The 15,009-nt window shown below is 32.3% G+C and overlaps 1 protein-coding gene across 7 annotated transcripts in view; it reads right to left on the bottom strand.

Annotated features, from left to right (window-relative positions):
• Positions 1-934: 934 nt before the first annotated feature.
• LOC140447590 (methyltransferase-like protein 22) overlaps positions 935-15,009 on the bottom strand; it is a 540,943-nt gene continuing 526,868 nt past the window's right edge. For all 7 annotated transcript variants that reach the window (XM_072540330.1, XM_072540329.1, XM_072540324.1 and 4 more), the window contains one exon: positions 935-1,286. In XM_072540330.1, the coding sequence (XP_072396431.1) occupies positions 1,000-1,286 (287 nt within the window). In that variant the 3' untranslated portion in view covers positions 935-999. The remainder of the gene's footprint in view (positions 1,287-15,009) is intronic.

Here is a 15,009-nt window from a genome sequence, read left to right on the forward strand (position 1 = left end):
AATGAGATCCAGGAACAAAACCTTTCCATTTCCTGTCCCAACAATAATTGGTCAACAGTTTGTGGAAATATGTCTCTTTAATAAGTAAGTCTCGTCAGTAAACACTATTTATTTGTTTCTCTAGCTTCCTTAATGTTCCTCAGGAATTGCAGATTTAAATGTCTACTTTCATCTCTTTTTCTATTAACATTTTCCTATTGTCGACTATTTTTTTTTTTTAGCGAAACCCAAGTTTATAAAATTCCTTTTTTATACTTTCTGTACTTTCTGCATAATTTAGTTCGCTTACAAATTTCTGATCTTTTGATATTTAAGTTTGCAAAACAATAACATATTTTTTGTGATATAAATATACCATCAATTTATCTGTCAAAGCAACTACTCGTTCTTGTACTTTGGATAACTCAATAAGAAGTGCATTTCCTTCTGCTTCTTGTTGCGTAAATTTTAAAACAGAGTAATGATTTTACTAGCTTGTGTGCTTAAAATCTTATTTTTTACGGCACTTACGTTATTATTTTTAACAAAAAATTATTTCACCTCAGGTTTTGGTATCAAAACTCTACAAAAAATATTTCACGAATTACGAAGTTATCTGGCAACATTGCAAACCGACTAAAATTGGTGTCCAATGCTAACTAAATGGCTGTTTACGCTTTGCTCACTTTCAGATAACTGAATAGTCATTCTTCGATACACGCACCGGATAGAATGATCTTAAAGGTTGCATCTATTTGTGTCCATCTTTACCTCAAATAGAGACGATTGATGCGTTTTTTTGTAGTTTATTAATTACATCATTGTTTTAACAAGGTTCCAGTTTTTCCATAACTATCATTTACTTCATATATAAATCTGTAGGTACCTTTGTACCAAAAATAAAAAGACCAAACACAATATGTTGATTTTATTTTCAATTTTTAATAAAACAGAATTGAGGAACTTGTAATTTATTAAATAAAAATTTGTTTGTTGACATAACAATTTAACCAGCAGATGTTACACAGACGTCACTTTCCACAATACCAATTCCTTGACTCTATCGTACTCGAAGGACTTCGGAAAAGCCAGTGAAACTTCTTCGCACTTAACGCCTGTCAACTTGTCCAGACATTTTAGATAATACTCATAGCAAGGAGCTACAGTGTCGCAGTCGGACAACGTAAAAACGAATCGCTTCTCAAGAGCTATATACACGCTTCTTTTACCAGAAGGTGAAGGAGAAGAAGTTACTAATCGATGAATTGTCCGCACGAAGGCTTCAGTGATTGTGTCGTCATAAACGGCTGAAAAAAAAAGTCAGTTTGAAATATTTTTTAGTTGGAACAGTTCAGCTGTTTCATAGAAAAAACTTTAACTATATATTTTTAGTACTGATTATATTTAAGATTATAGATTAACATATATTTTAGGTCTTCTTATAAGTCTCTCTGTGATACGAGAAAAAACTGTAAACGCGTTTTTCTCGGAATCAAATTAACTGTCGGTTATAGACAATTAATTTTTTTTTGTCTTGAATTTGGCGCCCTCGATTAAATGGTAAAAATATGGAAAACAAAAAAAAATGTATACAGTCTCAGAATTAAATTAACTTCTGCAAAAAATGCATTTTGTAATATACTAAAGGAGTCGAGAAAAAAGTTTTGGAAATTATGTCTTTTCGCACACCAAAAGTATACTAGTACCTTAACCCTAGAATACTAACGTTCCTTTAGCATACACATTCACTGATTTAGGTCTATTAATTTCTTTTTATTTCAAATCTAATTAAAACAAAATGGTTTAATTTCAAGAAATGTTTATTGAGAAACGATAAAAAAACATTGAAATATTAACAATCTAAACATAAAAGAAGCATCGGGGTCACCTTCTAGTCTTCCTATTACAGCAAATGTTCTGAGACATTTGGTCAAACGTATCTACAGGCCCTGTAGTTGAATTATATGTGTGAATTATTACGGGTTTTGTTGTTTCATGATTAATGTTTCCAGAAAAATGCATAGTTGAAAGTCGAAGAACTGTCTTATTTTGCTTAGGTTTATAAGATAATAAAGTCATGTTTTCATCGCACACAAACATACTTGACCTGCACTTCCAAATTTTGTAATCGAGCAATTCAGAAGGAATTTTCCTTTATTTTTCCAGAGTGTTCTCTGTTATAATGTTTGACAGTTTTTAATCAATATGTTCCAAATTTCAGATATTAGAGTAAAATTACTTTCTTTTTTACGTTCTTCTCTTGGCAAGAAGTTCAAATCCTAAAGAATTGATCAAAAACTTAAACGTTTCTTTACTCATCGTTGCTTTATATCTATGGCCACAATAAGTGCTAATAAACAAAATATCAGCTGAAAGGTGATTATTTTTTAAAGCTTCAGGTAAAAATAACAAGCCTAATCTATGGCCACAATAAGTGCTATTAAACAAAATATCAGCTGAAATGTGATTATTTTTTAAAGCCGCAGATAAAAATAACAAGCCTAATAGTGCTTTCAGTTCGAGCAATGACGTTTCTAAAACAGTAGGTTTTTTGTCTGGGACTTCTCTCTGGGTAACTTTGCAATTTTTTCGTTTGTACGTAGCAAAACTTCGTCCAGAATCTGATTAGTGAGGAATAAATTAAAAAAATTTAGGGTAAAGAACGGAGAGTTGCCACACTTTTTCAAAAAATAAAATCAAAGTCGTGTAAAAGGATAATTTCTATTGAAAAAGAGTGTAAAAGAAATTGCGAAGAAATGATCGGGTATAGCATTCGGGTCAAGTGGAAATATACCTGTGCTTTTAAATCCGGATATTGCATTTGCAGCTGTAGCAACATGACACCAAGCTCTTCCTAGAATTTCTCCCACTCGATACCAGGATAGTTTTTTGTTAAGATGATTGAGCATCCATGTGTTAGTTTTTGGTTCCAGTAGGTTTTAAGAGAACCGAAAAACATCCATAATTAGTAAGGTTTTTCCGGCTGGTTTTTTAGAAATAAAATGTGTTTTTAGCCAACTTAAAAAAATCTCGGAGGTTATAAAAAATACTTCTTATTCATATAAACCGAAGAACCAGCAGGTAGTCAATCAAAAAATTCTAGTTTTCGGTTAATTCTCTTCAAGATTATTACCGGCAGGAGAAACATTTCTTCAGGATTGCAACAGCCAATTACCGTTACGTTTTCTCCTCTTTCACGAGATGTTAATCTATGTACATCCTTTGCTTCTTTTTGAGCTATCACTTTGGATGGTTTATTTATCATCTGAATTCCGCACTCATCCAAATAATGATCTATTAAATTCATCATCATCATCATCATTCAATCTTCGCTTATCCACTGCTGGACATAGATCTCCCTCATAATTTTCCATCTATTTCGATCTTGTGCCTCTTGCATCCAATTCCTATGACAACGTTTTAGATCGTCAGTCCAACGTGTTGGTAGACGACCTCTACTTCGGTAGGCATCATCTCTTGGTCTCCATTCCAGTATCCGCTTTGTCCATCTATTGTCTGTCATTCGAGCTACGTGACCTGCCCAGTTGCATTTTAGTGTTGGTACTCTCTCTACTGCATCAGCCACTCCTGTTCTTTGTCGTAGCTGGCGATTTGGGATCTTGTCTCGTAGTGAAACGCCCAACATAGCACGCTCCATCGCCCTTTGACACACACGGATCTTTTGAACTGTTCTCCTTGTCATGGTCAACGTTTCGGCACCGTAAGTTAACACTGGCAAAACACACTGATTAAACGTTTTTCTTTTAAGGCATATTGGTATATCAGACGATTTGAAAATATGGTTCAGCTTGCCGAAGGCTGCCCAAGTCAGTCTTATACGACGGAGAAGCTCAACGGTTTGGTTATCTTTTCCTATGCGAATCTCATGACCTAGGTATTTATAGGCCATTACCTGGTCTATGGATCTTGTTCCTACGCATATATCTTCGCTGACTACAAGATTTGTCATCATCTGGGTTTTAGATATATTTATTTTCAATCCCCCTTCTAGCGAGGAAAGGTAGAGCTGATTTAAAAGTTCTTTGGCCTCATCTATCCTATCAGCTATTAGTACAATATCATCTGCAAACCTTAGATGGCTAAGCTTTTCTCCGTTTATGTTTATGCCCTTGTCGGTCAGTTTTGCCCTTTTACATATATATTCCAAAAGCGTAGTGAACAGTTTCGGCGATATGGTGTCCCCCTGGCGTACTCCACGTTGTATCGGGAATTTCTGGGTTTGACGATCACCCACTCTAACACTGGCTGTTGCGTTTTGGTATATATGTTTAATTATATTTATATACCGATAGTCAATTCGGCATTCTGTCAAGGCTTCCAACATTTTTTGTTGATTTACGGTGTCGAATGCCTTTTCTATTAAATTATGTTCAATTAAATTTTTTGTTAGTAACTCAAAGAATTTGTGTACTTCTGACCTATTCATTTTTTGAGCTCTGGCTAATGACTACCTCTCTGATTGTAGTAGGGAAATATTTGGGTTTCTTTCCATAAAACTTCTAAACTATTGTTTTCCAGCTTTTTCAGCTTGTGCAGAGAAAGTATGCTTCATACTAAGCTTTTGAGCAAAATTAAAAGCCACAGGTCGGACAGCATTACGACCAGGCGCAAATCGAGCTTTACAAAGACATTTAATGTAATTGGCAAGTCTCCTGTCATTGTTCTTTTTGAGAATACATGAAACAATCCAAAACATTATTTTTACCACATATAAGTAGGTACTGAGCTCATTTTAACCGTTTAAACAAAAAACACAATTTACTTTCTGGACCTAAAGCTCCTTTACTATGTTTTCCACATTTTATCTTTCTATCAATTGTACGTGCTGATATTACATATCTTCTTTTTGCTTCTGGTTTTGATATATCGCCGACCTGAACCATATTTATTGCTGCACGTAATTGGTCTTTAGTATAATTACCCCTGGGCTTAGCGATTTGCTTTCAAATGTGCTTCCTCGGTATTGTAAGTTTACCTGAACAAAATTGAAAATATTTACTTCTTTAAATTAAAAGTTTTATGTCAAATAGAACCATTATTTGTAAAGTATGAGCCAAAACTTTCAAATATATTTGCACAAATCAAATCAAGTGGGACTTAATGAAGTGGGACTGACATGCAATACTTACCTTACATATTAATTCTAACCACGAAACAACTAAACATAATACAGAGAAACTAAATTTAACCCATATTTTTCTGAATCAGATAAGATTATCAACCTTCTAAAAACATGATATAAAGCTTAGGGCTACAAAATTATATCTTACCGAGTTAATTTTAACACCAGCAGTTTATTCACTTTCGAAACCTGTTAATCTGCACCTACAATCAGTGAAAAACAACTAACGGACTATGTGAATCAGTACATTTTAACAGTTTGTTATTCGTAGATATGCCTATCACGTGACCTGTGACATCTCTCCTCACGCGGCATCTCTCCGTACTTTACCCTATAGGTTCTATCTATAGCATCTTTGGCTAATTTGGTTGGACCTGGACGGATAAAAACAATACTTCAGGATGCGACTGTACGACCCCCATCATTTATTGGAAAATTACCCCATTTATAACCGTATTTACATATTATAGACTGTTTATCCCATATTATAACGATTAGATGATTTTGGTTCAATACGGTTATCAAGGTTGATTCTGATGACGACAGCTGCGTAATTTTACGAGAGTACGTATTTCTTGTTTCGTCATACGATTAGATCATAGTTTTTATCTTCAATGCTATCGTCGCTGTCAAATGAATTTTCTAACTCCTCTAGATCATCTTCTGTATGACTTAAGACACTGAGGTTACTTTTAATTATAATTTCCTCCAATTCTTTTTTAGTAAGAGGACGCTTTAGATTAACATTTGATTTTGCAGACATCTTATTTATACGTTAATAATAACAACACGTCACAATTACGTACAAAACTTTTTACGCGAATACTAATCACATGTGTCTTTAACGTATAGAGTGTTATGAATACTACCGTCAAAGCATATCCCAAACCAAAATCAAAGCAAGTATTCATTTGTTTTATTGACCATGAAGTGAGGATAGCATAGCCCAGCGGTCCGCAACCCTGGAGTCGCGACCCCATGTGGGGTCGCGAAAGATCTTTATGGGGTCGTCAAAAAACTAAAAAAGTCAACAAGGTCCTGTACTTATCGAATTTTATACGATCCACCACCATGCCACCAAACTAACGTCACAGCAGGTTAATTTCCAAAAATACACAACAGTTAACCAAAAAGCGTTACAAGCATCTTTCGAGGTTGCCTTTTTAATTGCCAAAACTAAAAAACCTCACAGCATTGGCCAGATGCTAATTTTGCCAGCTGCAATGAAAATGGTTTCGAACATGCAAGGAGAAAAGTATGCCAATGTATTAAAACCAATTCCACTATCAAGTGACACTGTTCATCTTCGTATCAATCTACTTGCTGATGATATTAAAATACAACTTATAGATCGCGTGAAAGGGAGTCCCTATTATGCTATTCAGCTAGATGAAAGCACTGATGTAACTAATGTAGCTCAAGTTCTGATATTTATCCGATACCGATATGAAAACGACATATGCGATGATTTGTTATTTTGTCAAGGATTAGAAGGTAGAACAACCGGTGAAGCAATTTTTAATGCAGTTAATACCTTTTTTGAAATCCATGATATAAAGTGGGAATATTATGTATCTGTGTGTACAGACGGCGCAACAGCATTGACCGGCTTCCGAACAGGATTCAAACAAACGTAACTGAGATTGCACCTCACGTAGGCTTTATTCACTGTATGATTCACCGTAAAGCCCTTGCAGCAAAACATTTGCAACCAGATGTAAATAAAGTGTTGGAACAAGTCGTAACAATAATAAATTTTATTAAAGCTCGCGAATTGAACAGTTGCCTTTTCAAAATAATATGTCGCGAATTCTGGCCAGAATACGAAAATCTACTGTTACATATGAAGGTCAGGTGGTTATCGCGAGGAAAAATACTCCAACGTGTATTTGATCTCAAAGATGAAATCAGAATATTTCTACTTGAACTGGAACCAAAGCTAGCGGAATATTTCTTAAATGAAAATTGGCTGACAACAGTTGGTTATCTTTCGGACATTTTTGAAAAACATAAATTTAAATCAATCGTTGCAATATTAAAAAGGTTGCGGACCGCTGGCATAGCCGACGCGGCTAGGCGCTGCCACGTTTAGTTTTCTTTCAGTCGCTAACAGATTAAAATCGGTACGTAAAATTTAGGTACGTTAGTACTCTAAGGTTAATATTAATTAGAGATTACCTTATTTGCATCAACATTTATCGAAGAGCGGTAGAAAATTTCACACGGTCTTTGAGTGGTTACTACACAAATAATATAAAATTTTAAAATTTTGTTCTTTATTCATACATTGATTATTGTTTTATTGTTTTGTAATCAATCAATAACTAAAGTATTTTTTATGTTGTTTATTATTAAATAAAAAAATTAGATTATCTGTTGAAATTTCACTAAACCACTTTAATAAAAATCTAATTTTTTGTTATTTCCGTAAAATTTGTTTAGTATCTATTATTATCTATATAATAAAAATATTTTCTAACTAAATAGAATTGTGTAAGATAGCGTCCTAACATCGCATCGGTTTAATTGAAATGTTTTTAAAGAGATTTCCTTTCAGATGATAATATTTCATGGTTGGACCTAAAAGCACTTAATATTTTACAAGAGCTGTTTATTCTTGGTATCTGGTTTTTTTTCACTCTGTCGTGGATATAATATTACTTAATAGGAAAAATAAATTCTTTCTCGACATTGTAATTTAAAATTTTTGACTATTAACGAGGAATTGAAAAAGGTATATTTAAGGTATAAGTAGCAAGGTATATTTAAAACATACATTTTAACCTGGTGTAAATACCCTGTTTTCACAAAATATCACTAAAGTTTGCATCTACAATACTATCTTAATTGATTTTGAGGTCTGCAGTACACTTAATATGTCACCAAAGTGCCAATATACAGAGTGAGTTTTATGTATGGAACGCTGAATTATCTCGGCACGATGTTTATAGATTTTTGGATGTAAATATCGGCCGCAGTCATGAGGCCGATATTTTGGTGGTACTAACATTGTTGTCAGATCGTCCGTTTTTCTGGAAATCTAATAATGTTTCTTATTTCAAATACAACACCCTCTATATTATTTGAACCTTAAAACCTCTGAAAAAATACTGATTATTTGTTATGAAATATTGCCTATACCTAAATGCCATAATTTGGTACTAATTGCTACATTACATTAAATTCGCTTAAGTTAAAATATTACATTTATTTCAATAATCTCGTTTAGTTTGAATAATATTCAATAATTTATATCCTAATAATATATAACAGAAATAACTGGTTTGACGATGAGTGCAAACTAGCGGTGGAAGAAAAGAATAAAAGAAGATTAAAATGGTAAAGCATAACCAAAGAAGAGGAACGAGGAAAATACAAAGACCAAAGGAAAAAGAAATTGTTTAAATCGAAGAAAAATTAAAAAAGTAGAAGAAATTATGTACAAGATAGAAACAGAAATTAAGACACAATTCAAAACCATTGTAGCAATACTTAAAACTACGTAACCGAAAACGGACAGCTAATGTAGCTATAAAAGCAGAAAAATGGAAGAAGTATTTCGAAGAAATATATCAAGAAACGAATAGAGATAAAGAAAAAAAAACAATTATGAACACGGAACACCATAAAGAAGAAAAATAATTGAACTACACAGAAGTAAAAGATGAAATAGGCAAATTAAAAAATCAGAACACTGCGGGAGACGACGGAATATATACAAAACTTATAAAATACGTAGGAAAGGCATTATACAGACAGATGTATGAACTAATACAGAATACATGGAATAAGAAAATTATAATGCTCCACGAACGAAAGTAAGGAATGAATTGTAGTGATAATCCCAAAATGAGGAGACCATAGAATATGTATATAGAATAGAATATGTAGAATATGATGGAGCAGCACATATACTTTTCTTAGACTTTAAACAGACGTTTGATAAACTAAACAGAAAAGAAATTATTTAATATCCGAGATTCCCAAGCAACAATAGATACCGGAAGAGAAAAACCAGAAATAATAAAAATTAAAATAAAAAATAGCGTAAACAAGAAATGCGCACCCAACATTACTATTTATTCTTTGACTGTATTAGATGATAAAAAAATCTATCGAGCGCTGGAACTATAAACAAGAATGCAGTACAAATAATAGGATATAACCAGAGTAGCAACAGATAAAAGGGCATTGAAGGGACCCTCCTAAGAAATAGAAAACGAAGTTAAACTAAGATGAGTGGAAATAAATAAAAATAAGACAAAATACATGAACTTAAGCCAGAACAAGAAGAGAGCAATGACAGAGCTGACAGTAGACCCACACAGCTTCGAAAGGTTGAAACATTCAAATATTTAGGAGCATTAGTTAACAGAAGAATTGAAAGTGTAGATATGAAAGAACTCAACCGGGAAAACATTCTACAGAAATAATAAAATGTTTAGAGATAAGAACATACCCCGGGACAAATGAAGCAAATGAGAAATGAACATCAACAAAATGACCATAAGACCAATAGTGGCATATGATTCAGAGATATTTACATTAACAGCAAGAAAAGAAGAGCAACTGGAAATTTTTTAATAGGAAGATTATGAGAAAAATACTGGGACCGAAGAGGGAAAACAAAGAGGATGCAAATGAATAAAAAAATATAAAAATATATGGATCAAGAGAACATAGAGCAGTTTTAAGTTAAAACAGCTTCAGCTTCCTTGGGAGCGTATAGTTTTTATATATAAAATCATAACAAGGTCTACTATCAATACATTAGTAACAAGTTTAACGGAACTGGTGCAGTAAAAGATTTATCCAAATCATAGCGCAAAAAAACCTACAGCACCTGAAAAAAAATTCATGTTAGAGGTATGCCAATATTTGAGTAGTACAAAAATTAGGAATTTTAGAAAACCAGTAAAGGCGATTACAGCAGATTCTCAAAATGTTGTCTGTTGACTTCAATACAACAAGCCACTCGGTTTTTAAAACTTTGCAATTCATTTTATATTATCCCTAACTACTTAATTCTCCTTACCTTTGTGGTAATCGTATCTTTTAATTTCTAAATATTTACAGGTTTTTTTATAAACGAGGTTTTTTAAGTAACCCCAGGAAATGGTTTAAAGCATTCATATTATGTGCTAATCGCGAGGACCATTCGATAAAACCCTACCTTCTAATCCATCGTCTGGAAAACACATTATTTAAGTATTTCCTTACCACACGTGCATAAAAAGATAGAACATCAACTTGTTGCAGCCAAATTTTATTGTTTGAGATATTGTTATTGTCTGAAAGTTGAATGATTGGATATTGATGAGTAACATTTTGAACATTTATTACATTAATTAGCTAGTGCCTATTTTCTTTAATAACATCTTTTTAATTATTCAATGTCTAACTTACACTAGATAAAACTTGTAAAGTAACACAACATAGACTACGAAAATTTGTTTTTTGTGACAAAAATGCGTAAAGTTAATTTGTTTGAAAACTGAAAGAGATAGGTATTCGCTCCGTGCGGGACCATGGTAGGGGTACCTTGAAACGATGCCAGCGTGCGTAGAGGCGAAATATGACAAAATTGGAATACATGGAATCTTTAAATTTTATCAAAAATGTGTGCAAATACATGTTGCGTATTTAGTTGTGCTAATAATAGCAAAAATAGTAAGTGCAGTTTTTATAGGTTCCCAAAGATTGCATATAAATTAGAGAAAAGAAAAAGATGGATCCGTGCTATTAATATGAAAAAGTAAATATCACATAATCTAATTTTTATGCAATTGAAATACGAAATAGTTAAATAATTTACATTAAATAATATTTTATACGGCTTCAAGCTAACTGCAGAGTGCCTGATGACTTTAGCTTTTATATCATACCTTTTACTATTACTGTTTTTAATTATATGCTCTTTCAAGTGAAAAACTTGATTTGCCAGTACTAGATTTTTCCCTTTCTTTTTCGATTGGGGTTAAAAAGATATATTATGATGAATTTTAAGAAACCCAGTTTTTAATACTACATTTATTTTGTACATAAACTGAAAAAATATAATTAAAAAGTTAACTATTAATAATTGTCAATTTCGCCTGTATTTAACAATGTCAAACATATGTCATATGTTTAACCTGAAAATTGGTAGGTCCAAAACAGTCAGATGAAGGCGGTAGGTGTCGCGGCAGTCACGCACGGAGCGAATAGGGAATACTAATTCAGATAGATAGTAAAAAACTTATTTTTCTAAAATAATGAATCAAACATGGTAACTTATCCTTAAATTAAATAATAAATCCAACAAACATATCACATAAAATCATTGAAAAAGTAATGCTGGTGTGTATAAGCCAGCACTTTAAATAGTCAAGTTGAGTGTAAAAACATTGCCATGATATCTGATATCAAAAGAGCACTTTACATAAATAACCACAAAAATCTCATTCCTTGCCGGCTTTTCTATACGTGGACTACAATAAATGGTGAAGTCGCCTCGGGTAACATTCACCAAATTTTGAAATATGTTTTAAATTTTCTTTTTGGTCTCTCCCGCTATTTTTAATAATGAAATGTCACTGCAAACTGAAATTTGTGAGCACGTTCAATATAAAAGCAACAGTCTCTCCGGATATTCTCACTGAAATATTTCAAAAATATATTAATCCAAATCCAAATGAATATTTTATACTTTTTAATTTAAACAAATGGATTTTATTGACAGTGCTAGTCATTTATTTCTATTACGAAGTTTTAGCAATATACATGATATTATCAGCCATAAAAAATATTATTAACAGGATGTTTTATTAGAATTAAAAAATAAATTAATTAAATGTAAACTTTTGGAGTATAAAATCGGTATTAAAGGCAAAAACGATATGTTGAAACAAAACGAGACAATTAGCTAAAAACATTCAATTAATTAAACTACAAATAACTGATAAATTAGTAAAAATTTATAACTCATTGGGTCAATTAATTGATAAAAATGAGTCAAATTTTGTTATTCTGAGGAATTATAGGTCAATGAACACGTTCGAATAAGTCTGTTAACAAATATCAGTACCTGAAAAACAAGAATATACAGGGTGAGTCATGAGGAACTTTACATACTTCTACCATATGTAGAGTCCCTCAGGGAGCATATCATGTGGCCACTAAAAAATGTCAACTCCTCTTCTTTATTAATTAACAGGGTGATTTGTGTAATTGACCATTTATTTCATTTTACTGTAGTGTTTATACGGCTCATTTGATTTTTTTAATTTTTGCATGATACAGTACACTACTATCAAGCATTCGACTGGTATTAGCTAAACTAAAAAATTCCAGGACTGGCTTTGGAAAAATTAATTTAGGGATTCGTATTAAATATTACACCCTGTATAAATTTTTTTTAAAATGCAATAAGTGATTTTCAAACTACATAAATAGCCAATGAAAACGACATATGCGACAATGTTGTCGCACTTTTATTAAATTTTTAGTGAACGATCAAATCTTACCAAAAATAGAACAACCATAATGAAGTATCAAATTATGTATAAGGTATTAATTTAAACAAATGTTATAAATTTCAAACATTTTAATTAAAATGAGTTCCTACAACATAATCTAATACGTAGAAAATTAACATCTTTACTGTCACTTTGTATTATCTCTACGATAGAATCAATTGTTTTTCAATTTTAAATTTTTACTCATAGATCGTATTGGGGCATTATTTTGGATAAATAATAAATTAAATTGATTAAAAAGTCAAACCTCTTGTATGTGTTAGTTTTTGTTGATTGTAAATGATTAAAATTGTATGTCAAATAATAATACATTGCATCAACTGTACTAAATAAAAATAAATCTAAAAAAGTTTAAAATAAAGGTTGGCGTTGACCGTTTGACGTTTCTTGATATTTTATACCCATTGTCATTATCAATTGTTATTTATTTGTACAAGTATACATATTTCTTCTGTCATATCTACGTTAAGTACATTGTGTTAGTTTTGGTAGAGCTTTTGTTACTTTCGTTCAAAATGCCACATCAGTTTTCGACCACAGAATATGCAGACATAATATTTGTTTATGGATTCTGTAATGGGAATGGTAGGGCTGCTAGTAGAGAATATCGCAGGAGATTTCCTAATCGTCGAACTCCCAGTCATCCAACATTTGGGTCAGTTTTTAATTATTTGCGAGAAAATGGCACTTTTCCTAGTGGAACAACAGAGCGACATGTAGGAAGATGACATTATGGACGCCGTTACTATGAACCCTACAATAAGCACCAGACAAGTAAGTCGAGAACTCAATGTTACTCAATCAAAAGTAAGTAGAGTCTTACAAAAAAATAATCTATACCCATATCACATTCAAATGGTTCAGCGACTACATGCTGGAGATGAGATCGATAGGTTGGAATTTTGTAGATGGATTAACAATAATCGACCAACGCTATACAGGACACTATTTACAGATGAAGCCCAATTTACCAGAGACGGGATAAATAATTCACGAAATTCACATGTGTGGGCAGAAGAAAATCCCCATGCTATTCGAGAACGTCGTTCTCAGTTAAGGTTTTCGGTTAACGTGTGGATTGGTGTCATAAATAACCAATTAGTAGGTCCTCACTTTTTTGATGGTCCTTTAACAGGGCAGGTCTATTTGAACTTTCTACAAAATATTTTGCCGAATTTGCTTGCCAACGCGAACGTTGCTATCCGAGGGATGTATTTTCAGCATGATGGGGCACCCCCACACTTTTTACTGGCAGTGAGACAACATCTCAATAATGTTTATGGCAACAAGTGGATAGGACGTGCAGGTCCTATTTCGTGGCCTTCAAGATCCCCTGATTTCAATCCCGTTGATTACCATATTTGGGGACGATTGAAGCAACTAGTTTACGCAGTGAATATTAATAACCGACAACAATTAATTCATAGAATTATACATTGTTGTAATACTATTAGAAACGATCCCCAGAGTATCCGTAATTCAATACGTCAATTAACAATATTCGGCAACAAAAATGTGTACAGGCTGCAGGGTTCCATTTCGAAAATCTATTTTGAATTATTTTTATTTTGTTACCATTATTGTATCTTTTCCAGTTCTAATTTATGGGTTTATTATAACTATGTACATATTTTTAGTTTTTTTTTTTTTAAATTGTTCTTCGTTATTGTTAGTAGTTACTGTTTTTTGTTGTGCAGTGACTCAGTTTATCATTTCAATTAAAATGTTTGAAATTTATAACATTTGTTTAAATTAATTACCTTATAATTTGATACTTCATTATGGTTGTTCTATTTTTGGTAAGATTTGATCGTTCACTAAAAATTTAATAAAAGTGCGACAACATTTTCGCATATGTCGTTTTCATTGGCTATTTATGTAGTTTGAAAATCACTTATTGCATTTTAAAAAAAATATATATATATACAGGGTGTAATATTTAATACGAATCCCTAAATTAATTTTTCCAAAGCCAGTCCTGGAATTTTTTAGTTTAGCTAATACCAGTCGAATGCTTGATAGTAGTGTACTGTATCATTCAAAAAATTTAAAAAATCAAATGAGCCGTATAAACACTACAGTAAAATGAAATAAATGGTCAATTACACAAATCACCCTGTTAATTAATAAAGAAGAGGAGTTGACATTTTTTAGTGGCCACATGATATGCTCCCTGAGGGACTCTACATATGGTAGAAGTATGTAAAGTTCCTCATGACTCACCCTGTATAGTACTGTGTTAAACACTTGAATAAAGTACAAAAAAGAAAACAATTATAAGTAAAAAGGAACTCTAAGGTATCAAAGCTCTAAAAGAGTACAATATTCTTACCAGCTGACAAGAATAACGCAACAGAAATCTTGAACAAA

This window comes from Diabrotica undecimpunctata, chromosome 8 (assembly GCF_040954645.1).
Source record: "Diabrotica undecimpunctata isolate CICGRU chromosome 8, icDiaUnde3, whole genome shotgun sequence".
In the NCBI taxonomy this organism is placed as follows: Eukaryota; Metazoa; Arthropoda; class Insecta; order Coleoptera; family Chrysomelidae; genus Diabrotica; species Diabrotica undecimpunctata.